We start from the raw sequence: 24311 nt of genomic DNA on the forward strand, positions 1-24311 counted from the left end.
TTTTGGGGTAAACATCTTGTTCTGCAGCCTCAGGGTCTGAAAAGCTGGAAGGAAACCCAGGAGGCAGAGCTGACGGCTCCGAGGCCTCTGAACATCCCGAGGAAGACCGTGAACCACTCTGACACCAGCTGCGTTTTGGCAGACACATCCGAGGTTTGAAGGAGAAGTTGTGGTTTAAAAAAGGGAAGCGAGACAGCCACGATCAAAGTCAGAAGATGGAAATGAGCATCGGCAGCTCAACGCGAGGTCAGCGGAGAGCAGGGTGGTCTGCTGGGTTCAGAGAAACATCCAGAACCAGAAATCACAGAGAAGCAAATAGAACGTTACATTCTCAGGAAATAAAAGTGTCGTCTGCTCCAACAAATACAATCTAAGGATTATGATTTATCCCTCGATGGACCTGCTGGGATTATGAAACTCGATTACACGTCCATGCTTGATGTGGGAATCTAAACCTCACGAGTCAGAAACATTCAAACAAATAACGTGATGTAGCTGGCGAGCCCAGCACCAGTGTTTACAAACGGCTCATTATTCATGTCCTCTCCTGGGAGGGGCTTTAAAAACAACACATTTAAGTGGATCAATAACAAATTAAACACGCTGCTTTCTTTGTGTGGTTTTCAATCTCAGAGAGAGAGAGGACTTCTAACAGATCACACAAAGGTTTTTATGTTCTGTCGGTCGGGACGTTTGGGTTGTTTTTATTCACACACAAGCAGCACTCAGACCTGAGTCTCCAGGATGGACGACCCATAGGCAAGGCAGGCATGGGGCCCCCGACCAGTAGGGGACCCCCAGCAACTGACAAACTCTAAACCACAGCATTGCCTCAAATTGTGCAAACTTTGCAACGACAGTAGGAAACCCCCCTAATGGTGCCCCATCTGAAATGTAGGCTGTGGCCTCCATACGGGACGTGTGCACTAACCACTGCGCCACATTGAATTTTAAAGGGAAAATGTACCGGTGGACAGACAGGGCAATGATAGTGAGTGCTGTCAGATGGGGCCCCCTTAGGGAGGTTTCCGACTGTCGTTGCAAAATTTGCACATTTTGGGTTGTGGCTTTGGTTCAAAGAGACCCTGCTGATCTGGGGTCCCAAGCAGCAGCCGCCCCTCCTTAATGCTTACACACGGAGCTGCAGGTCAGCGTCCGTCCTGCAGACACGAGGATGATCAATGACTCTAATTATCTTTAAATGATAACTTATTGATCTCTGACTCAGCAAAAAAACAGCCGACACACTCAGCAGGGTAATTAAAGAAGCTTTTTAAGTCATCGATTCAGAAAACACATTAAATACAGGACAAACAACTTCAAACTGCTGCTCTTGTGAAACTTTGCGTTCACTCGCTGTGAGTCCGAGGTGAAAAAAAAAAAAATCGATACCATTTGTGTTTAAACGACACGATCTGTTATTTCAAGGTCGACCAATTCTGCTGATCCCTATTTTTAAAACTCACATATAGGAGGTATAATGCTGGACGAACAAAGTTTCAGATGATTTTGTCGGCGTAATCCCAGGAGGAGTCTGCAGAGGGCGCTAAACAGCGTGCTCTCACGCCACAGTTCCCCCGATATGAAACCGAGACTTCAAGCCTCTACGAGAGCTGCTGACACAGACTCTCTTCTCCCAGCACTCCCCTGGCAGCCCTGCCGCGTTCTGCACCCCTGGTAGACTTCAAGAAAGTCGACCAATCAGAAGAGAGAGGGAACATAGAGAGGGGGGCCTTAAAGAGACAGGAGCAGAAACAAACCCCAGTGACCGTTTCTTTCAGTTTATTTATTAGATGTAAATCAAAGATCAATCATTAAACATTCAATTCAACACAGCAGAAAACACAAACTGTCCCACACAGCAGCTTCTTTACATCACTTCTGTGATTTTAATTTAAATAAACGATGAAAAGGTGGAGTGATGCTCAGTCCTCTCTGTGACCAACACTTCCTGTCCCTTCCATCAGTGAGGGTTTCTGTACGTCTCAGTCCTCCGAAGGTTTCTGTCGCAGTGCGGCCTCCGAGCGCACCAAGCTCTTCATCGCTCTCTGCATCAGCCAGGTGACCAGGTGGATGCTGACGAAGGCGCCGCCCGCCGCCCACATCCAGTTCCTCCGGAGCCAGCTCTGAGGCTTCATCACAACTGTATGCAGGAGGGAAGACACGCAAAACTGTATGATACTCTCTCTCTCTCTGCTTGCTCAAAGTGACGAGGGAGCAGCTGGCGTTGATAAGAGTGACTTTGTTTTATGTAAATGTGAATCTAAGTTCATAAGTTTGCTGTATTTTGTGATATTTCTGATTTTCTATGTAAACAGATCTTTCCTTTGGAGGATGTTTTAAGAACAACAGCCTGAAGCCTGTCCACCGTGTACTTTGAGCAGCATCTAGTGGACAGAGCAGGAACTGCAGCTGAGCTTCTTACCTCAGCGTGGTTACTTGCTCTTGGCAGCCGGAGAGGAGACGTAAGCGACGATGCCCGGCTCAGGAATGTAGTCGTCTTTGTCTTTGCGCAGCAGCGGGTTGGCCTTCAGGTTGTACCAGCCCCAGTGGATCAGCCCCAGACTTGTTCCCATCACAATCAGGACTTTGTAGCTCCTCCAGAACTCCCGCAGGCCCATGACTGACCCACAGCGAGCGGAGGAGGGACAAAGTGGAATTAAAACAACGTCATTCAAAAAACGATCTGGGTGAAGGACGGTGATAAAATCCTCTCCACCAACATGTACAAACAAAACATGAAATAAATCAATAAGTTTTAATATAATAACACAATCAAGACTTTATAAGATTGAAGGTTTGAAGATTGAAGATTTCATGCAAGTCCACTTAAATATCGAAGCTATTCTTCTACTCAGCGCGACTCTTATTATTCTCATTCAGTAGATTTATGTTGTAGTGAAGCGATGTGCGGAGGGGTCATTGGCTCCCTGCAGACATTGTGGGGAGGTTGGAACTGTTGGACTGATGACTCTCATCTGTGTTGTTTTGAAGAGGGGCGGAGTCAAGGGGGGCGAGGAAGAGAACGGGCAGTTGTCTGGGGGCTTTGGTACTAAACGATAAGGGGGACACGTGTGCCGTCTGCAACTCATCGCCAGACCGGGCGAGTTAAGTCCAATATATTTATTTTGTTTGTTTTGTTTTGTTAGTTCTAATTAATTTAGCTTCTAGGTTATCAGGCCTAATTTAAATATTTGATGAGCTAACACCTGGTCTTACTGGGTCATGATTGAGGGAGGGGGGGGTTGAAGTGGTTTTGGCCTTCTGATAGTGTGAAGTGGTCCTTAGTGGTGGGCTTGCAGTCAGTCACCCCTCTTTGTTATTGTGAGGTGCATTGATCATTGATTACTGAGTGTTAGTGTGCAGTGTCTCTTTACGGTGTGTTTTATTGTCATTGCTGTGTTTCTGGGGGGCCATCGATAAATGAATTAAAACTGTGAAATAAAGTCGACATTTGTACAAAAAGTGTAGTGTGAACTCTCTGACACCGGACCAGACAGGGTTAATAAAGGTGGTTACAACCAAACCTTTTATTTATATATATATATATATATTTATATTTATTTATTTTTTAAATTACAATATATATATTTTCCTAATTCTGTGTTTTAGAGCGACTGTCCTGAATTATTTTAATTCGTAAACTCGTGAGGCGGAAACATCAAAGGACAGTTATTCAACAGCGCTGTTAGCTTTAACAGCTCGCGGAACGGTTAGCTAGCTGCACGCGCAGACTCACCTGAGCACGTGAATCAAACTTTATACAGAATTTAAAATCATAAACGACCCTGAGAAGAATTCACTGACATACTCTCACCTTCAGAAATCAGCTGTTTCTCTCCTGTAGTCGACCATGATGTCCCGAACGGGGTCCTGATCCGCTGTAGGGTGACCGATCAGATGCCTGAACACATTCATGACATCGTTCCTGCTTCTTCAAAATAAAAGTCCTGTCTATTAGAAAAATAAAAATAAAATGTTGATAATAAACGAGTCGTGTTCAGCTCCATGTACATAATAACATAATAATATATAAATCACCACACATAAACACGACGGTGAAGACAGCGATGTTTTTTTGTAACGTTGTGGAGTCAGGCAACTTTGTGGGCGACTATAACGGTCAAAATACTACAAAATAAAAATAACAGTAAAAACTTTATTTACAGTACATTTATTGTGATGATTATGATATAATGAATACAATGATAGCCTAAGGATAACTTAGTACTTTTACACATGTAATAATAATTTTATAATTACAGTAATATTAAAAATAAAAATATATATACTTATAACAAATAAACAAGTAACAATAATATCAGAATTAAAAATATACCCAGTAAAAGTACTTTATAGTATCTTTGCATGTAATCTAAGAAGTTCTAACCATATCAGAATCATGGTATACTTACAAAAAAGACATCAAAGTCCAAAAAAAAATAAATCAAGGAGGTTTATGTTTTATAGCATCAAAGAAAAACCTTTAAAAAATGATACAAAATAGAAAAAAAAGAAATGCAAAACTGGGTTTGAGAAAATTAGACCCTACATGATCTCTTTGACCTCATAGTTGGTTTGGTTTGTATGCTATTTGTCATTTGGTGTGCCACAAAGCTCAGTCTTGGAGCCACTGTTATTTACACTTTATCTAAAGTGCATCAGTTAAAATGTTGAAAATGCAGACTTTCATTTGTATGTGGATGAGACTGTTCTTTCTTGCATTTCATTAGAATTTAAAATAAACTATCCTTTTGAGCCAGGGTGCATCATCACATCCAGTTTTTTTTCTAATTCTGCAATGATTTATTTTATTTTTTTTACATTGAGCTACAAACAAGAGTCTTGATATTCTTGTCCTTAATGAGTCAACTCTATGAGTGCCATAGATTCCGTTTAAAAAAAACTAACATCAGTACTGGATGCCAGTCTGTAACTTCCTGCATATCAATGATGTGAAGAGGAAGGAAGACAAACTTTAACAGCTCGACTCGCGCTGCCTGATGACCACAGAGGAACATTTGCTGTAGAGACGACATCTCCTCCCTGTTGTAAGTATTCAGTGATATGACTGATATTTATTGAAACATGTACAGACCTTGTGTTGATGTGTTTAATTTTCTCTGAAGTCACACAGGGATGAGAGGAGCAGCTATGAGTTTGAAAGCAGCAGTGAGTGGATTGGTTGTCTTCCTTCTCTCTGTGTCAGGTACTGTATATCCTCATTCAAACTTTCATCACTGAACCTTTTTTTATAAGGCTTCAATAGTTTTCAAAATGATTAAAAAAGAAAAGATGACTTTAATGTTCATGTTTTTAGAGTGAGTGTTAGATATGATGCGAACTGTGAAAGTTTGCTTCTGTCTCTTTCTATAATTAGATTGTTTTGTCTCTCCACCTTTCTAACTCTCAGGATGTGTTTTTAATGTTTTCACACATTCAGCATCTGTCCGAATCATTTGATCATTTTTCACAAACAGTGAAGATGTTTGGAATATTTCACATTAAGAAACGTTCTGAGAGATTAGAGCTGCAGCATTCAGTAACTTTCAGCTCTCAGAGTCTTTATGAGAGAACAAAATAACACCTTCAGAAAAAAGGAAGCAGAATTTGCAGATGCATTAAGTTTGTATTGACGTAGTGTATGTGTGATGTTTGTGTTCTATTTATGGTGAACAGTTAACAGTCCTCTGAATTCAGGCTCACACGTGATCTTCAGTTCTCTTCTTTTCAGTCTCTAACCTGACCACAAGTTAAACAGACAGGAAACAAAGACAACAACACTTCAGATATGCCCACAACACTGCATTTACATTCACTTACCTACAATCAGTTCCTCGTCTGTATGCAAACACTTTGTCTTTACAAAGAAACATTTTAAAACAACAAATGTCTTAGTGTTGTTCATCTTTACAGGAGAGATACATTCCTTCTAAAATCAGTAATTATGTTCTTTGTGTATTTAAATCAGTGAGTTATCAGAGCACCAGTCCTAAATGTGATCCACCTCAGCTCTGCATCATCTGCAGGTTTAATTTATTCACAGTTATCCTGATGACTTGTACTGTCATATAGACAAAGTGAACATCAGAGGGGAGAGGATGCATCCTTGTGGTACCTTAGAGGATGGTAACAAGTTGTTTCCTTTCAGAAAGGAAGTGATGTGTCCACCTAACGACGGTGTGCTTAACTCCCATAATGCTCAGCATCACAGCCAATAGTTCTGCTCAAACAGTGTTAAAGACAAGTGTTCAGGACACTTTACAAAAAGCAGGTAAAAGACCTCACTCATTATCTACAGAGACCCAACATCAATCCAGCATGAGCACGAAGCAACATTTATCAAAGTGACAGTGGAGAGGACAAAGTACACATGAATTTCCTTTCTAACACTTCTTGCTAAACTCTGTTTGAGGTGCACTGGCTGACTTCAAAGTTTCTGAATTCACTCAGCAGGAAGAGTCTCTGTTGTGTGTTTTAAACGAGCTGTTCTGTGGTCCATGTTTGTCCTGATTGTGTTTCCTGATCTGTGTTTCAGTGGTGAGGGGAGAGGAGACCTGGGGAGTGACTCACTCTTCTGCTCAGATCTGTGCCGTCAAAGGATCAACAGTGGAGATACCCTGCACCTTCACATACCCATCCAGACAAAATGAGCATGATGACATCGACGTTAAAGCTGTCTTCTTAACTAAGTGGAATCGATATGTTGATTTGAGCTCAGACCCAGACTACTCAGGTCGTGTTCAGTATCTTTTTAATGAGGGCGTCTGCACTCTGAGAATCACAGACCTGAGAGAGAGCGACTCGACTGTTTACAAGTTCAGGTTCACAACAAACCAACCAGGAGGAAGATTTACTGGTGAAGGAGTCACTTTGTCCGTCACAGGTAACATTCTCATTTCAAGTATTGTCCTCACATCATCAGAGTTCATACTACTGTGAGTCTTTTTGTGTATTTTAATGCTCTAACTTTCTTCACATGTTCAGACCTTCAGGTTCAAGTGAAGAGAGTCGGGAACCAGGCAGAGCTGAAGTGTTACAGCAGCTGTAAAGTGGCTGATAATCCTTCATATGTCTGGTACAGAAACGGACAAACAATGACTCAAGAGACGTCTTCTATTAGAGTCTCTGTTTCTAATAATAATAACAAGTATTCCTGCTCTGTTAAAGGACGAGAGGATTACCGCTCTCCTGAAGTGTGTAAGTTTACTCCACAGTGTTTGACTTTATTTTTAACAACCTGTTCACTCTTCCTCATTTTAACTTGTTAAAGTTTGACCATACATTGATTTCTAATAAAATGAAAAGTTTGTCATTTTCTCCTCCAGATGCTCCAAAGCGTCCCTCTGTGTCAGTGAGTCCCTCTGCTGAGATAGTGGAGGGCAGGTCAGTGACTCTGACATGTAGCTCTGATGCTAACCCAGCAGCTATTTACACCTGGTTCAAGAAGAACAACAATCAACCTCTCATTAGAGAAGCTCAGCTCGTCTTCAGATCCATCCAGTCCTCTGACTCTGGACAGTATTACTGTGAAGCTGAGAACAAGCTGCGGAGGACGAGGTCTCAACACGTCTCTATCAATGTGAAATGTGAGTGAAACTGCAGAAATGTTCTAGAAGATATTTTGTGTAAAGAAGAAACTGTCACCTACAAATATACACACTACTACAGACTCTCTGACAGATTCAAGTTAAAGGACCAGTGTGGGAGATTTAATCAGGACTTTTTAACTTTGGTTTCATTACTTTAAGAGTTTGTTTGTTAATGATTTCAAAGAAACAGTTTTTTTAATGTCTACACTTTACAAAGTTCACACTGCAGCTTCATATGTTTCTATCATGAACCAGAAGAGACAAAACAAACGGCAGCTTCAGAGTGACCTTCAGTATACTGAAGCTGGGTGGACACTTTGTGATGTCATCGAGGGAGGGGTTATCAGCTGGTTGAAATCTGCAGCGTCAGCTCTTTATGTCTCTTAATTCTCCACATTGGTCATTTCAGTTATATTTGTATTCTTCTCTCCTCCAGATGCTCCAACAGTTTGTTCAGTGACTGTGAGTCCTGCTGGTGAAATCACAGAGAACAGTAGAGTGACTGTGACCTGTAGCTGTGATGGTTTCCCACCACCACATGAATACAACTGGTTCAAGGAGTACAGTCTTATTCATCCCAGTAAAGCATCAGAGCTGATCTTCAGTTCAGTTCAGTCCTCTGACTCTGGATGGTATTACTGTAAGGCTCAGAATGATCTGGGGGAGAGTTCATCTGGATGGGCCGATGTTTCAGTGAAATGTGAGTGAAAAACATTTGATTTGAAAAGCAAACATTGATCTGATTTCTCATGTGTAGGTTTAATGTGCTGATCATATCTGCTTCCTCGAGCTCTGTCTACTCCACAGAGGAGTTTATATTTAACATCCTTGTGCAGGGGACCGGTACAGATATATAGTTTTTGGGGTCCTCGTTTTAAACCACAGATGAGCGCGCTCGTTTGCACCAACCTGCACAGACAATGCTAATACAGACGATTTATGTCACCATCCGGAAAACCCCATGGCATGTCATTCAAAGCAGCCTGTGATCAGCACCACGGACAGCAGCCAGAGACACATTTATCCATGCTGAACTAACAACCAGAGACAGCTGGTCTATAGAGGGGCCACAAGGGGGCAGCAGAGGGAGACTGTGACTGTAGCTGCTGGAACAGAGTCACTTAAAGGAATCATTCAGTTTCCATATATTCAAGCTGGCTCCTTCTTGTCCTCTTTTCTGTTCATCTGATGTGTCTCTAATTATCCAGTTCTTTATACTTATTATTATTCTCCCATTTCCGTACGTTTTTTGCTTCGCTTCTACTTTTGCACCGTTTGTGCTACTTTCACCGTTCAACTATCATACTGTTCAGCTTTTTCTGCTCATATATGACTTTTCACGTTTTTACTACTTTTAATTTTTAAGTTATTTCACTTTTCTGCCCATTGAAATTAATGGGAAACTTTTCCACCTTTTTCTCAGCCTTATAACTTTTGCTGTGTTCCACGTAGAGACTTCATTTTTACCTCCACACGGTTTTCCACTACATTTACTACATTTACATTGTTTTGTTATCTTTTATACTTTTTAAACTATACCTCCAAATGTTTTGTGATGTTTTTTGCTGTCTTCCTTGTTTTTGAATGGGTGTCTATGTGGTGGAATGTTCAGAGCTAGAGTGCGTGACATCATCGTGAGAGTGCGGCAGAGTTGGGAGATTATTTCAAGATCTTCTGAACAAATTGCTCTAGCGACCACAATTTTCACACCACATGACTAAATTTACCCTCAAAACGTAGGACAACTTGTCCTCTCGCTCACATTAAGATTTCAAGACAAACGGAGCTACGGTTTGGACACTGTGAGCTTCAAAGCGGCAGGTGGTCCAAAAAACTCTCCATCCGCGATAATGTTAAAACGAAACGACACATGTCTCAAGAATACAACATTTTCTAAGTTTTTACATCGCTGTAATTCCGACATTTCTTGGATCCCAGACATTAAAATTACATCAACGCGTTCAGCTACTTCTCCTCTTGCTCAAAAAATCTTCATTCAGCCACCAAGTCTTCATTTTAACCCTTAAAATAAGCACTGAATAGGGAGACTTTTCGCACCCCAGCTGCCAGCTGAGTGCAGTTACCGTAAATTCCGGACTATAAGTAGCTATTTCTTTTCTCACACTTAGAGCACTGCGGCTTCTACTCCGGTGCGGCTTATTTATGGATTTTTCTTGGGGGACTGTGGCGGGGTTCTCTTATTAAACACCCGAAAAGAAAGTTTGAAAAACACACAGGCGTAGTCGAAGACTGTGTTTTGTGGATTTATTCTTCACCGGCCTCCAAAAGTGCACAATGTTTACAAAAATGTGAAAAATCCAAAACAAAAAAAAATAGAACAAAAATATTTACAAAAGAAATATTTACAGACCAAAACTCCAACATGAGTAGTTCAAAAAAACCCGTTCGTCCTCGAGATGTTACCTTCTCTGTAACTTGCCTTCTAACCCCTGAAGGTCCCACACAGCCTTCCTTTTAAAGAAAAAACCCCTCCCACCGGGCATTATGATTTGCCTATTTCTAAATCACGTGGTTGTGATTGGGCGCCACGTCCACCTATTTACCTGGCGGAAATGTACCGCCTCTGTTTTCATCAGAACGGGACGCCACGGAGCGTGCATCCAACGCCCTGAACGGTGAGTGCGCTGAAAGTTGATTTAAATGTATGAGACCCTTGGTTGCGCTATGGAACGGGAAGGGAAAGGAGGAAGATGATATGTTTAATTGCATGATAAGGAGTATTGGCAGAGGGGAAAGTTTGGTGCGCGTGTGTGTGTGTGTGTGCGTCTACACTCCGTGATGGAGCCGCTCCGTCACAGGGACAATGAGCTTGTGCCGCAAAAACATTTGTCCTCGTCACATCGGATCTTAATATCAGTCATTTTGCGCTTCATGCACGCACCCTCATCATGGAAAACACACGGAGAAATACATATTATGCAGCTTTCAAGTTAAAGGCGATCGAGCTGGCTGTCAAAGAAGCTAACAGAGCTGCTGCACGTAAAGTTGAAACTGACAGTGACAACGAAAAAGACACTGAGGAAGTAATGAGTAATGAAGTCATTCTGAGTCAGTGAATGGATGGACATTTTCTTGTGAAATGTATTACGGTAATGTGGCGAGTTTTCACACACAAACTGACACTTTATTCTGGAGGGTCAGTTTCCGGGGTAAGGGCAAATAAAGACAGGTTTCCGGTGCCGCGTTTTCTGACACTGTATGTGAAGTGAGTTGCAAAATAAAGCAGTGGAGACTCAGAGATACTTTCGTTCATTTTTCTCTTCGACCTCCACATTGGTGACCCCGACGTTTGAACTATGTCGACTGAGAGCACTTCTTCGGTTGCAACCGCACCGACTGTTTTCGCGGCCACGGTTAAAATCCCGGACTTTTGGCAGCATGACCCGGAGCCATGGTTCCAACACGTGGAGGCTCAGTTTCACCTGCGCGGCATAACCGCGGACGACACGAAGTATTATCATGTCGTCGCGGCTTTGGATTCAGCCACGACACGCCGGCTAATGGGACTGCTCCGGGACCCGCCTGGAGCCGGGAAGTATGCTGCACTGAGGACGGCGTTGCTACAACTGTACCAGCTCTCGGATATGGAGCGGGCTGATCGTTTGTTGTCCCTCACGGGTTTGGGAGATAGCAAGCCTTCTGAATTGATGGAGAATATGTTGGCGCTGCGAGGCTCCGGGGACGCTTCTTTCCTTTTCACTCACCTTTTTCTGCGTCAGCTTCTGCCGCAGGTGCGCACAACCCTGGCCAGCTCTCCTCTGATTCGAACCAAGGATTACAGAGGTTTGGCTGAAGAAGCAGACAGACTTTTGTTGGCATCCCGCCAGTTTTCGGTGCACGCTCTGCTGCCCTGCGTGCCTGACGGTGACACTAGGGACATGACGTCTGATAGAGGCCCCCAATTTACCTCCGAGCTGTGGAATATGGTTGCTGGGAGCTTGGGGGTTAAGCTTCACCGAACCACCGCGTACCACCCACAGGCACTGGTTTCACCGTACCATGAAGGCTGCCCTCCGCGCGTCTTTAGTTGACAGTAGTTGGGTGGATAGACTGCCGTGGGTGTTGTTGGGGCTACGTTCTGCCCCCAAGGAGGACCTGCAATTCTCCTCTGGTGAGCTGGTTCTGGGTCAGACCTTGAGGGTCCCGGGGGAGTTCCTTCCTGGGGTCTCGGGGTTGGGCCCCGTGGTGGTGGGGAGGTCTGGTTTACAGGGGGAGGCAAAGGTTTTCTCACCTGTGGTAGTGCACCACTGCATCCCCCAGTCATACATTCCCAAGGACCTCATGTCGGCGAAGTACGTTTTTATCAGACATGATGCGCACCGTTCTCCCCTGCAGTCGCCGTATGACGGGCCTTTCGGGTGTTAGAAGCAGCGAGTAAGTTTTTCCTGGTTGAGATGGGGACGAATCGGGACCTGGTTTCGGTGGACCGTCTGAAGCCTGCTCATGTGCTTCAGGATGAGCAGGTGGAGCTGGCTCGTCCTGCACGCCAGGGCCGTCCTCCTAACCCTGCCTCTTTGTCTCTTCCTGTTGTACCTCCGGTGGCTGTTAGGTATAGTCGCAGGGGTAGGGAGGTCAAAGTGCCTAAGCGGTTTGGTTGAAGTTTCAGGATATGCACTTGTTGTTTTTCATGTTATTGGATGAAGTGTGTTTTGTGTGTTCTGGGGGGGCCTATGTGGCGACGCTATTCTGAGTTTTCACACACAAACTGACACTTTATTCTGGAGGGTCAGTTTCCGGGGTAAGGGCAAATAAAGACAGGTTTCCGGTGCCGCGTTTTCTGACACTGTATGTGAAGTGAGTTGCAAAATAAAGCAGTGGAGACTCAGAGATACTTTCGTTCATTTTTCTCTTCGACCTCCACAGTAATCTTTTCCATCAGCCGTGTTACAGACACTGTTTGATAAAGGATTTCCACTAGGCTTCGTATTTGCGTATGTTACCGGTAGTACGTATTTAATTAAAAGTTAAACAAATGTTTTTATGTCACGTCTTTCTGTGCAAATAGCTCTGTTATAACGTGGACACCTGCGGCTTATAATCAGGTGCGGCTTATATATGTACTAACAATTTTTTTTACTTATTTTTAGCCGCTGCGGCTTATATCCAGGTGCGCTCAATAGTCCGGAATTTACGGTACTCTTGATTGCAGTTACACACACAAACACCCTCCCCCACACGCGCACACACATGCATTGAACTTTTTACTGTAAATGCTTTGCTTTCTCATTTACTTCTTCATACTTCTGCTTTTTCTACATTTTCTGCTTCCACGTCTTTTACTACATTTTCTTTATCAGTATTTCTTGTTCTTGTAGAGATACTTTTACTTCTTGTACTAATTTTACTACTGTTTTTTCTGCTATTTCCTCTTCTTCTACGTCTTCTTATTCTGCTTGTACTTCTTTTTCTGCTTCCACTTCTTCTTTTACTACACTTTCTTATTCTAGCACTATTTCTTGTTCTCATACAGATACTTGTACTTTTTTCTACTTCTTGTTCTACTTTTACTTCTGTGTGTTTTCCTCTACTTCTGCTAGTTCTTTTTCATTCAGCAGTGTTTCTGCAACATTTCAGCGGGAAGCATTCACACGCATTTTCCGCAGGGAAATGCACATTTTCTAGTTCAGTTTCTATATGTTCAAGCTGGCAAATTTTCTAGTTTTATTTCAGTGGTTTCATCTTGACAGCTCAAACATGTGAATGTTGATGAGGCTTTAAAACAGATGTTTTCTCCTCCAGATGCTCCAAAGCTTCCCTCTGTGTCAGTGAGTCCATTTGCTGAGATAGTGGAGGGCGACCTGCCCTCTACAGTGCCGTCTACAATGGCACTCTATGGTCACAGATGGAGGGTCTTTATGGCATGGCTGCTACTTGGTCTGGCCCGTCTACATTTGCTCGGTTCTACCAGATTAATGTGGCTGGAAGCATGTCGTTCGGTGAACGCTTACTTGAGCTAGCCCAGGAACAGCATCATTTATTACTTTTTTCCTTGTCCATCAGCCTGACGTGGCTGTTCGGAGTGGCAACTTCACCTCTTTTGTCGAGCCTTAGCGCCTTGCAGGGCAGGCTGGTCTTGGTAGCATCTGGCAGCAATGTCTGGCAGTCAGCTGTGCTTGCTTGCCTAGTGGTGTGCATATTTTGTACATTTGTATATAGTTTGTTGGCATCCACGTGGTGAGTGTTTTGTTTGGAGCACTGGTGGTGGCAACATCTCATGCGAAGGACACACAATTCATGTTATGGGCGGGTGCTGCTCTATCCCCTTGCAGTGTGTCTTAAACAGCCCCATACATATGGAATATGTAGTGAAGAGATAGTCTCGACACTATAGAGAACGTAGGTTAATAGGTGTAACCATGGTTCTCTGAGTGAAGAGAGTGATTGAGGCCACACAGGGAAATGTTCCATCAAAATTTTAATCAGTGACATTGTGGTGCACAGGTCATAAAGCTAATTGTTCACAACGTCACCTGACCCGATGGTCAGCAACATACATACGGAATATGGAGTGGAGAGACATTGTCTTCACTCAGAGAACCATGGTTACAACTTGTAACCTGCGTTTTCTTAAGTTTAGTTTGGATGCATCCTTTAAGGAAATGAGTTGTTTTGTAACTCCCACGATGCTTTGCAAAATTAAATGTAAAACGTCACTTCACATGTGCCTCCAAATCATAAACAAAGCAGTTGTCTAAGTTGAAGTTATGATGTTGATGGTTGTTCCTGATCTGCTTTATGTTACAGTGATTCAGGGTCAGAATGGCTGGGGAGTGACTTACACATCTACTAAAGTCTGTGCCATAAGAGGATCAACAGTCATACTGAGGTGCACCTACATATATCCATCCACAACATATACTACAGTCCAGAAGCCCTTCTGGTTTACTAAAGTGCGGTATGGAGAACCTGTAGATCTGCAAGCAGACTCCCAGTACACAGGTCGTGTGACGTACAGCTCTAAATCTAAGGACTGCACTCTGACCATCACCAATGTGAGACATAGTGACTCAGCTGTTTACAAGTTCAGGTTCATAACAAACCAGCCTGGTGGAATTCATACAGGTGAACCTGGAATCACTTTGTCTGTCACAGGTAATTTGTTGATTATTTTAATGACAATAAAAAACATAATACCAATTCTTTAGTATCTGTGAATGTAGACAGTGATGACTGAAATCTCCTCCCTGTTCTCTCTACACAGAAGATCCAGAAGATCTACGTCTTCATGTGCAGGTGGTCAAATATGCATGGCCTTCTTCTCAGGCAGATCTGACGTGTGTCAGCGGTTGTCCTCTCCCTCCTGACTCCTCCTACATTTGGTTCAAGAATGGAGAGAAAATTCCAGCACAAACATCCTCGACTTACTCAGATTACTTTGGTTATGGAGACAGCTACTCCTGTGCTTTACAGGAACACCAGGACTTCCCCTCTCCTTCAGTCTGTGAGTTTACTTCACAATCTGACTCAAACAAAACAACATCTGGTGGAGGAGACCAGTAACTACTTCTGTTTCCTCCTGTGAATACTCACCTACTGAGATTTAAATCTATGAATCTAAATATTTGTTTTATTTTCCAGGTGTTCATGGAACATCCTGTAACAGAGTGACGTACGATGTCAGATCCACCTGTGCACCCAAAGGCTCATCAGTCGACATTTATTGTTCTTATAACAGTTACAGCGGTCATTATTGGGTCTCTTCAACGCTCTGGTTCAGGTCTGAGCGTACTCTCTCTGGGGGTTATTCTACACAACATGAAGACCTCAGTAGAGACTCTCGGTATACAAATCGTGTTCAGGTCGTTGATACAGAAAGTGGACGCTCCCACCTGAGACTCTCTGACCTGAGAGAGAGCGATTCAGCCCAGTATCGTTTCAAATTAACAACAACAAGTAACTTTGAATGGAGGAGCAGTTTACCTGGAACAAGTCTGACTGTCACAGGTACTCATCAACACAAAGTGATGGAGACACACAAACACAGAACATGAACTGATCACTCTCAGTTTGTACTCACTGTCTCATATGTGCAAACAGGTCGAGCTTGTGTGTTAATAACAGAGAACCACTCAGCCTCTTTGACTTTAGAGCAGTGGTTCTCAACTGGGGGGTCGGGACTCAGAAAAGAGTTTAAAAAGTCTCTGAGAGCTTCTAACATGTTTTATACCATCTGAGGTCCAAACTGAACAACATGTCAATGAATCTGATTGGTTGATATCAGATATTCTGGTCCTCAGTTCCTCTTTAAGGAGTTGGTGGTCGGTCCTTGGAGCTTTTCTGTCAGAATCAAAGGCTGTGTGGTCACAGGATCGTAGTGTTCCTGATTTCACTTCTAGATATTAAAGAAGTTTAGATAATCTGTCTCTGTTTAGAACAATGATAATAGACTTCTTTCTCTGTATTCAGCTTTACAGGTGCAGGTTAAAAGGATACGAGTCAGTCAGAATCTCATTGAGGCAGAGCTGACGTGTCACAGCAGCTGCAGTGGAGCAGCTCGTCTCTCATACGTCTGGTTCAGGAACAGACGGATAATAACCAGAGCTGTGACATCTACCTTTAAAGGCCGGTTTTCTCTTGGGGATGAAATCTCCTGTGCCTTAAAGGGACATGATGGATTCCCCTCTCCTTCAGTGTGTGAGTAAACTCAACTAATTCAGGAAACACATTTACAGACTGACACCACAGCACACTGCTCTAATCTTTGAGTCATGTGACCTGATGTCTTCCTCAGATGCTCCAAAGCTTCCCTCTGTGTCAGTGAGTCCCTCTGCTGAGATAGTGGAGGGCAGTTCAGTGACTCTGACCTGTAGCTCTGATGCTAACCCAGCAGCTAATTACACCTGGTACAAGAAGAACAGGAACCAAGACTTTAAACCTCTCAGTGAAGGACCAGAGGTCGTCTTCAGATCCGTCCAGTCGTCTGACTCCGGGGTGTTTTACTGTGCAGCTGAGAACGAGCTGGGGACGAGGACATCTGAACTCTCCAACGTTGATGTGAAATGTGAGTGAAACATGACAAACTGTTTTTATCTCTTCCATCTCTGTGGGAGAAGGTTGTGCTCAGCTTTCATGTTTGAATGTCATTCACACTAAGCTCCAATCCACTGAGCTAAGGCCCCGTTCACACAGAGACGCTGTGACAGTAAGACGAAACACTTGAGTAACGGATTATCCTGTTGTTCACATGGCAACGGCGTTTCATGGGTGTCAAAACGCAAGTTTTGGAATTCGACCTCCAGGGTGGAGCGATACTGATACTAGGGTGTATCGCAGCCATGTGAACAAAACGGAGCGAACTCTCTGTCTGCGATGACCTCACCACACCTCCCCCCATAAATTGAGATTTGCGCAGTAGCCGAGAACAAACATAAACAACAATGGTGGCGTATCCACTTGTGGTATGTGTGCTTCAGCAGCTATTCGCGTTGTATAGTCTCTTAAAACAGAACCTTGATATGATACATTGTGTATGTCGCCACCGAAAAAGAATCGAATACTTACGGCGAATAGTCCAACCTTTACCCAAGCACAGGGCGACCATACGCAGTCTTTGGGTAAGACCTAGGACAACTAGTATCCTAGGAGGATGTTATGGAGGAAGTGGTTATACTGTTGAGTTTTGCGTGCATAGATATATGGTCGTGCGTGTCGCGTGTTAAAGTTCCACTGCCCACTACTGGCCACGCGTGAGAACTACATCGTTTTCACTCAGGCAAGACCTGCAGTGTGGACGATCTGTACTTCGAATCCAGAGTGGGGTCATTTTGCTGCATTTCTGTCACAGCGTCTCCATGTAAACGGGGCCTAAGACTGGGGAGTTTTGTCACATGGTCTCTTCAGACCAAAAACAGCTAAAATGTTGCTACACAAAGTTATTCACGGTTTATGATTCAACTACTCTGTGCTGTGGTGCTAGCATACCTCAACATAGAATAATCACTGCTGACACATCTTCTCCAGATGCTCCAAAGCTTCCCTCTGTGTCAGTGAGTCCGTCTGCTGAGATAGTGGAGGGCAGTTCAGTGACTCTGACCTGTAGCTCTGATGCTAACCCAGCAGCTAATTACACCTGGTACAAGGAGGATGAACACTCACCAACAGCTTCAGGACAGAATTTTACCATCAACGACACAGGACTTCAACACAGTGGGAAATATATTTGTATCACCAAGAACACAAGAGGACGTCATAACTCCACCGTACATCTGACTGTTGTGGCAGGTAAGTTTTACCCACACTGCTTCATAGGTCATGACACATCTACTGGGTCTGATAAAACAGTTCTTGTGAGACTCTGATGTTTGTTAAGTTGATGGTTTACTCAGTTGGTTAAAGAGAAGGCCCAAAGTTGTCTCAGTACAAGACTTAAGATTCATCATTGCATGTCTTCATCTTCCATAAACTATCTATCTATCTATCTATCTATCTATCTATCTATCTATCTATCTATCTATCTATCTATCTATCTATCTATCTATCTATCTATCTATCTATCTATCTATCTATCTATCTATCTATCTATCTATCTATCTATCTATCTATCTATCTATCTATCTAGCTAGCTAGACCTCCTGTATGCAAACCTGAAGGACGCCTACACTGCCACCCCCTTACCACCTCTGGGGAAGTCCGATCACAACCTGGTCCTACTCAAACCACAGTACAAGACAAAGATCCAGAGACAACCGGTAACAGCACGCACCTTCAGAAAGTGGTCTCCTGAAGCAGACGAGGCTCTCAGAGACTGTTTTGAGACCACTGACTGGAGTGCCCTGCAAGAGACTCATGGTGATGACATTGAGGGGGTCACACACTGCACAACTGACTACATGAACTTCTGTATGGACGTTGTGGTTCCCACTAAAACTGTGCGCTGCTTCCTGAACAACAAGCCCTGGATCACCAGCGATGTCAAGGAGATCCTTAACAGGAAGAAAAGGGCATTCAAGGAGGGAGACCAGGCAGAGCTGAAGCGTGTGCAGGGGGAACTCAAGGTCAGACTCCGAGAGGCAAAGGAGGAGTACAGAAGGAAGGTAGAGCAGAAGCTGCAGAAGAACAACATGAGGGAGGTCTGGGAGGGCATTAAAACCATCACAGGCTGCAAGAAGAAAAACAACAACGCAGAAGACGGGGACCCTGAGAGAGCAAACCAGCTCAACTTGTTTTTTAACAGGTTTGACTGCCCCGTTGCTGCAGCCAGTGCCTGACCCCCCAGCACCCCTCTACACACCCCCTCCCTCCCTCTCACTCCCCCCAACACCTCCACCAGGACAAACACAATCTCCAGAGACAATCCATCCCCTCTCCCCCCCCACCATCACCAGAGACCAGGTGAGCAAGGAGCTGAAAAGACTCCGCCCCAGGAAGGCAGCAGGCCCGGACAAGGCGTGTCCCAGGATGCTAAAGGCCTGCTCTGCTGAGCTGGGGGAGCCGCTTCAGCATGTCTTCAACATGAGCCTGCGGCTCGGGAAGGTTCCTGTGCTCTGGAAGACTTTGTGCCTCACCCCGGTCCCCAAGAAGAAAAACCCCAGTGAGCCAGGCGACTTCAGACCTGTCACTCTGACATCCCACGTTATGAAGACCTTTGAACGGCTGCTGCTCCAACAACTCAGATCCCAGGTCCAACACGCACAGGATCCCCTGCAGTTTGCATACCAGGCAAAGGTGGGCGTGGACGATGCCATCCTCTATCTTCCACACAGGGCTTACTCTCATCTGGGGAGCAGAGTGATGAGAACTATGTTCTTTGATTTCTCAAGTGCTTTTGACACCATCCATCCCCTCCTACTGAGAGACAAGCTGACCGAGATGAGGGTGGACTCGCACTTGGTGAGGTGGATCACAGACTACCTCACAGAGAGACCACAGTATGTCAGACTGAAGGACTGCATATCTGAGACTGTGGTCAGCTGCACCGGAGCACCACAGGGGACTGTGCTCTCCCCTGTCCTGTTCACCCTGTACACCTCTGACTTCCAGTATAACTCTGAGCTCTGCCACATGCAGAAATACTCGGACGACACTGCGATAGTTGGTTGTGTCAGGGATGGACAGGAGGAGGAGTACAGGAGCCTGATCGAGGACTTTGTGGCGTGGTGCAGTGCCAACCATCTGCAGTTAAACACCTCCAAGAGTTCAGGAAGGAACAAACCACATCTAGAACCTGTTTCCATCAGGGGGGTCGACGTGGAGGTGGTCAGGACCTATGGGTATTTGGGGCTGCAACTGGATGACAAGCTGGACTGGTCACCTAACATGGACACTACCTGCTGGAAGGGACAGAGCCATCTGTACTTCCTGAGAAGGCTGGGGTCCTTCAACATCTGCAAAAAGCTGCTGCAGATGTTCTACCAGTCTGCGGTGTCCAGCGTCCTCTTCTATGCAGTGGTGTGCTGGGGAGGAAGCTGCAAGAAGAGGGATGCAGCACGCCTGGACAAGACTGGTGAGGAGGGCCGGCTCTGTGGTGGGCACAGAGCTGGACTCACTGGTGACAGTGGTAGAGAGGAGGTCTCTGGACAAAATGCTCTCCATCATGGACAACACACACCACCCTCTGCACAGCACCTTCACCGGGCAGAGGAGCATGTTCAGTGACAGACTGCTGTCACAGTTATGCTCCACGGACAGACTCAAGAACTCTTTTGTCCCCCTATAGGCCATAAGACTGTACAACACTTCACTGTCACGGCAGGGAAGAAGCACACGCTGAACCCTGGACTCATTTTTCACTTTTTTTCTCACTCCTCATCTGCACTGCCGACCTCAGAGTCAGCCTCCAGTTGGACACTTCAATGCATATCGATAGTCACCTTACTGAGCACTGGTCACTTTAATGATAATCACCCTAATCATGTCTGGTTTCATCCTACTGTTGTGTTATGCTACATCTGTAATGGTTTGATATGATCACCCTAACTAGGTCAAGTTTCACTGTATTTTCGTTGACACTTAATGTTAATCTGCTCCTCAATAGTTGGGTACTTTAATGGCAATCACCCAAATCACTCCTGGTTTCACCTTATTGTTTTGGACACTTAATGCTAATCACTGCTCCTTTATGTTGCTGAGTACTTTAATGGACCAATCTGCATCCCTAACTGTCTGCATTGACTGTTTAATGACTGTACTCACACCTCTGGCACTACCTCAAACACCTCTGTACATGCACATGTAACTAGTTTCTAGAAGGTCAGCACTTTGTTTCTAAGGCTCTTTAACTGTTTTACAGGTGTCTTTTAATCAGCACATGTTTTTCTCTCCTTCACAGGTTATGTACATTATGCTATATAAGTTTTAAGTCTAATGCTAATGCTAACTGCACAGGTTTAACTGGTGATTATGTTTACTCTTGGTCACATAGGAGGGCTGCTTAATCTTGTTTGGGGGATTCTTGTATACAGAAGGGAGGGGGGACAGCGGGTGTGTATTGTAACTAATGTCTTGTGCCCTGCCTGTCTGTATACTGCAACTGGATGCCTTGAATTTCCATCGGGATCAATAAAGTATCTATCTATCTAGCCATCCATCCATCCATCCATCCAGGTGAATTAACCAGCTGCTCATGGATATACCACCTGAAGCCACCTCTCTGTCAGTGCTCTGACGGTTGGCACAGGGAGAAAGGCTCTGATTGAACGGGTGACTTTAACGCCCACTGGAGCAGTTATTGACCCCCTGGAAAAAAAGGATGATTGATATAGTGACATGTCTGATCTGATCACGAGGGGTTCTTTGTTATTGGACTTCTGTGCGAGTCATGGATTGGCCATAACAAACACCATGTTCGGGGATAGGAATGTTCACATGTGTACCTGGTATCAGAACACCCTAGGTCGTAAATCAATAAGCAGCTGTATGTCTCACCCACGCCTGGTCCCTTGACACTGAGGAACTTTTTGACATCTATGGCATCCTCTGCTAAGCGATTCTTTCTTTTCCTGAGCCCTCTGACGGTTTGTCAGAACTTCCCTGCAACCACACAAAAGTCCTTTTCCACAGCCTGCCTGAAGTCCACCAACATCTAGGTTTTTGCCTCCACAACTACTGCGATATTCCAAGCCCTCCAGTGGCTTTCAGCTGCTTCAAAAGAGTCCTTGGCTATCCAAGTGCAAAAGGTGTCCCTCTCAGACCAGATGGCTTTCTTCACGGATAGTGTCCACAAGGGGGTTCTTAGGAAGACGTCAAGACTTGCACCGAGGGTCTTCTCCGATCAGCCACTTCCACAATGGAGGCTTTGACCGAGGACCACTCGGGATTGATGTCCCCAACCTCCCCAGGCATGCAAGAGACAATCTTTGGAAGAGGAGACCTAACCAACCACCTCTTCAACCAGACATTCCCAGTTCACCCACACTGCACATTTAGGTTCACCTGGTCTAAGCAGCAGGCTTTCCTGCCATCTGATCCAATTTACCATCAGATGGAGATCAGTTATAAGTCTGCCTTTCATTCACCCATGTGTAAAAGTCATACCACAACAGATATGATGAGAAGACTGAAAACCAAAGATCCATGTACCATAGACACAAGTTGTCAGAATGTGTTCATGACGTGTTTTTACTTGAACGGTTAACTTCCTGTCACACCATTATCATTACAGGAGAATGGAAACTGGCGACTGCTGTGACAGTTCCTGCTATTTTCCTCATTATCATACTCATCTTCGTCATATGGATCATGTGAGCAGTTCTGTTTCAGCAAATCTTTGTTTAACTTCATGACTGATTCATTGAATCCTTAAGAGCAACAATATGTTTTACTTGTCTATGTAAATACACCTCACTAGAAAGAAGAGGGCCAACAAGCAACCGTCTGAGCTCAGAGAGAGACCACACAACAGTGAACAGGTGAGGAAGTCTCTGGATTTACAAATCAGGGATTTGTAAATTTGTTTGTTTCCTGTTAGTGCTTAAGCTTTTGCTCTGATGAAACGACCCAAGGTTCATAGACATTCAGTGTGGCTCTCAGTGAAACACCAATAACAGGATCTGTGTCTCATTCAAGTCTCTATTGTGCTTTGAGTTCAATCAAAACGTCTGTCTCTGTGAGTAACACAAGCCTTCAATCCTTTCTTTTAAAAGTCTGTCTGTAAATATTTAAACACTCTTGGTTGTCTGGTCTTTACAGATACAACCAGCAGAGGAGCAGAGTGAACTTCAATATGCCACCGTCAACTTTTCCAGGAACCAGGCTGATCCTCTCTACTCCAACATCCAACCAGATAAACCCCAGAGACTCAAGAAAAAGAAGAAGGAAGAAGAAGGAGAACAAGAGGAGATGGTTGAGTACTCTGCGGTTAACTTTAACAGTCGCAGCACAGCCCAGAGGTAAAACAACCCATCAAATAACACTATCTTTAATCACAAGAGATCTACAACTATTGTTTGAATCATTCTGTTTTGAAATTGACTGTGATCATATTATCTCATTTCTTTCTTCTTCTCAGCACCAGTGGTCAGGAGGCTGCAGATCCAACTGCATTGTACAGTACAGTCAACAAACCCAACCAAAAACGTGGACGAAGAAACCTCTAGTTTAGTCTCGTCCAATGAAATCCTTACAGGAAACTACTTTCAAAATGAATCCTCTGGACAGACTCCTTCAAGAACGCAGCTCGAACGGCATTTAATAAATCATTAAAACAGATAATTTATGTCAGTATTAAACTTTGTGTATGATTAACTGTTAGGAAAGTGATTTTGAATTATTTTACAGGATTCATTGAGTTTCACATTAACTAGACTCAGTTATAAGAGAGCCAACATCAAACATGTATTACTAGCTAAGAAGTATTTACCTTTATTTTTCTTGTGAAGTTTCTTATTTTGTATTTAACCGTTTCTAAATGTTTTTTTGGGGGTTGCTTTTATTTTGAAGGCTGATTTTGTTCTTACCTGCTTTAAACCAGATATAAAAGGACGCAGGTAGGTAGGCAGTCAGTGTGTTAATTGATGAAAAGAAATCACTGTTATTTACGTCTTTACATCTTTGAACGTGTACAAGCTAAAACCTCGATATTCTGTAAGATGTTTTCAGTGATTTATTTAAACATGCTAGCATGCCAGCTAGCCTTTAGCTTAGCCGTGCTATCTTACTCGTTCGCCTTGGTTAATTGAGTCCTGTACAATGTATTAGCCTATGTAGAATTTCTTGCCAGCTTATTTGACATGCACACTTTTTTTGTATTAAAGACTTATAGTACACAATATGTGCTTTGTGTATTTGTTTTGGAAGCTGAGGCTCTGTGGCTCTGCAGGAAACACTTCCTCACTCCTGCGTCTCCGCGGAAGGCGTTGCTAACAACTGTATCCTTGATGTAGGCCTTGCCCTCTCTTTCTCCCTGTCCGTGGCCTGGCCTGCAGCTGCCCATGTTTTTACGTTGATGGCAAGGCAGACATCTCTCAGCCGCCTTTCCAAGTGGCTCTCACCATTTGGTCGAACTCCTGTCCAGCCTCCTGAACTGTTCAAGTTCATCCCATACAGGTTCCTGTTCTCCCTCTGCTCTGCCACATGGTCGCCAACCTGACCTTTCCTGCTCCCTGAACTGTAGCCCTCGGTTCATCTCAGCTGCATAGCGTTTAGCATAGCATCCAGCCTCAGTGCCCTGTTGAACTGTACAGGACCATGCAAAGAGAAGACTGAAAACATTTAAATAATAAAGAAAACTTTGAACTCAGCATTTGTCTATTTTGATCTCAT

At 44.1% G+C, this 24311-nt stretch overlaps 1 protein-coding gene and 1 long non-coding RNA gene across 2 annotated transcripts; one reads left to right on the forward strand and one right to left on the reverse strand.

Moving 5' to 3' along the window:
• Positions 1 to 2000: 2000 nt before the first annotated feature.
• On the reverse strand, positions 2001 to 3927 carry LOC306818565. The gene is made up of 3 exons (XR_013778284.1): positions 3818 to 3927; positions 2426 to 2623; positions 2001 to 2143 (listed from the first exon to the last, which is right to left on the reverse strand). It is a non-coding gene; the product is annotated as an uncharacterized lncRNA (long non-coding RNA).
• A 4203-nt stretch (positions 3928 to 8130) lies between these two features.
• Positions 8131 to 23313, forward strand: LOC306819967 (uncharacterized protein; the record flags this gene model as incomplete). The annotated part of the gene is made up of 12 exons (XM_079337594.1): positions 8131 to 8143; positions 8185 to 8292; positions 14358 to 14705; positions 14815 to 15054; positions 15192 to 15557; positions 16020 to 16247; positions 16345 to 16614; positions 17574 to 17834; positions 22213 to 22291; positions 22399 to 22459; positions 22740 to 22939; positions 23059 to 23313. 12 exons carry the CDS (start codon positions 8131 to 8133, stop codon positions 23144 to 23146), a joined length of 2262 nt encoding a protein of 753 aa, XP_079193720.1. The 3' UTR covers positions 23147 to 23313.
• Between the last annotated feature and the right edge of the window lie 998 nt (positions 23314 to 24311).

This window comes from Symphodus melops (assembly GCF_947650265.1).
Source record: "Symphodus melops genome assembly, chromosome: 2".
NCBI classification, from domain to species: domain Eukaryota; kingdom Metazoa; phylum Chordata; class Actinopteri; order Labriformes; family Labridae; genus Symphodus; species Symphodus melops.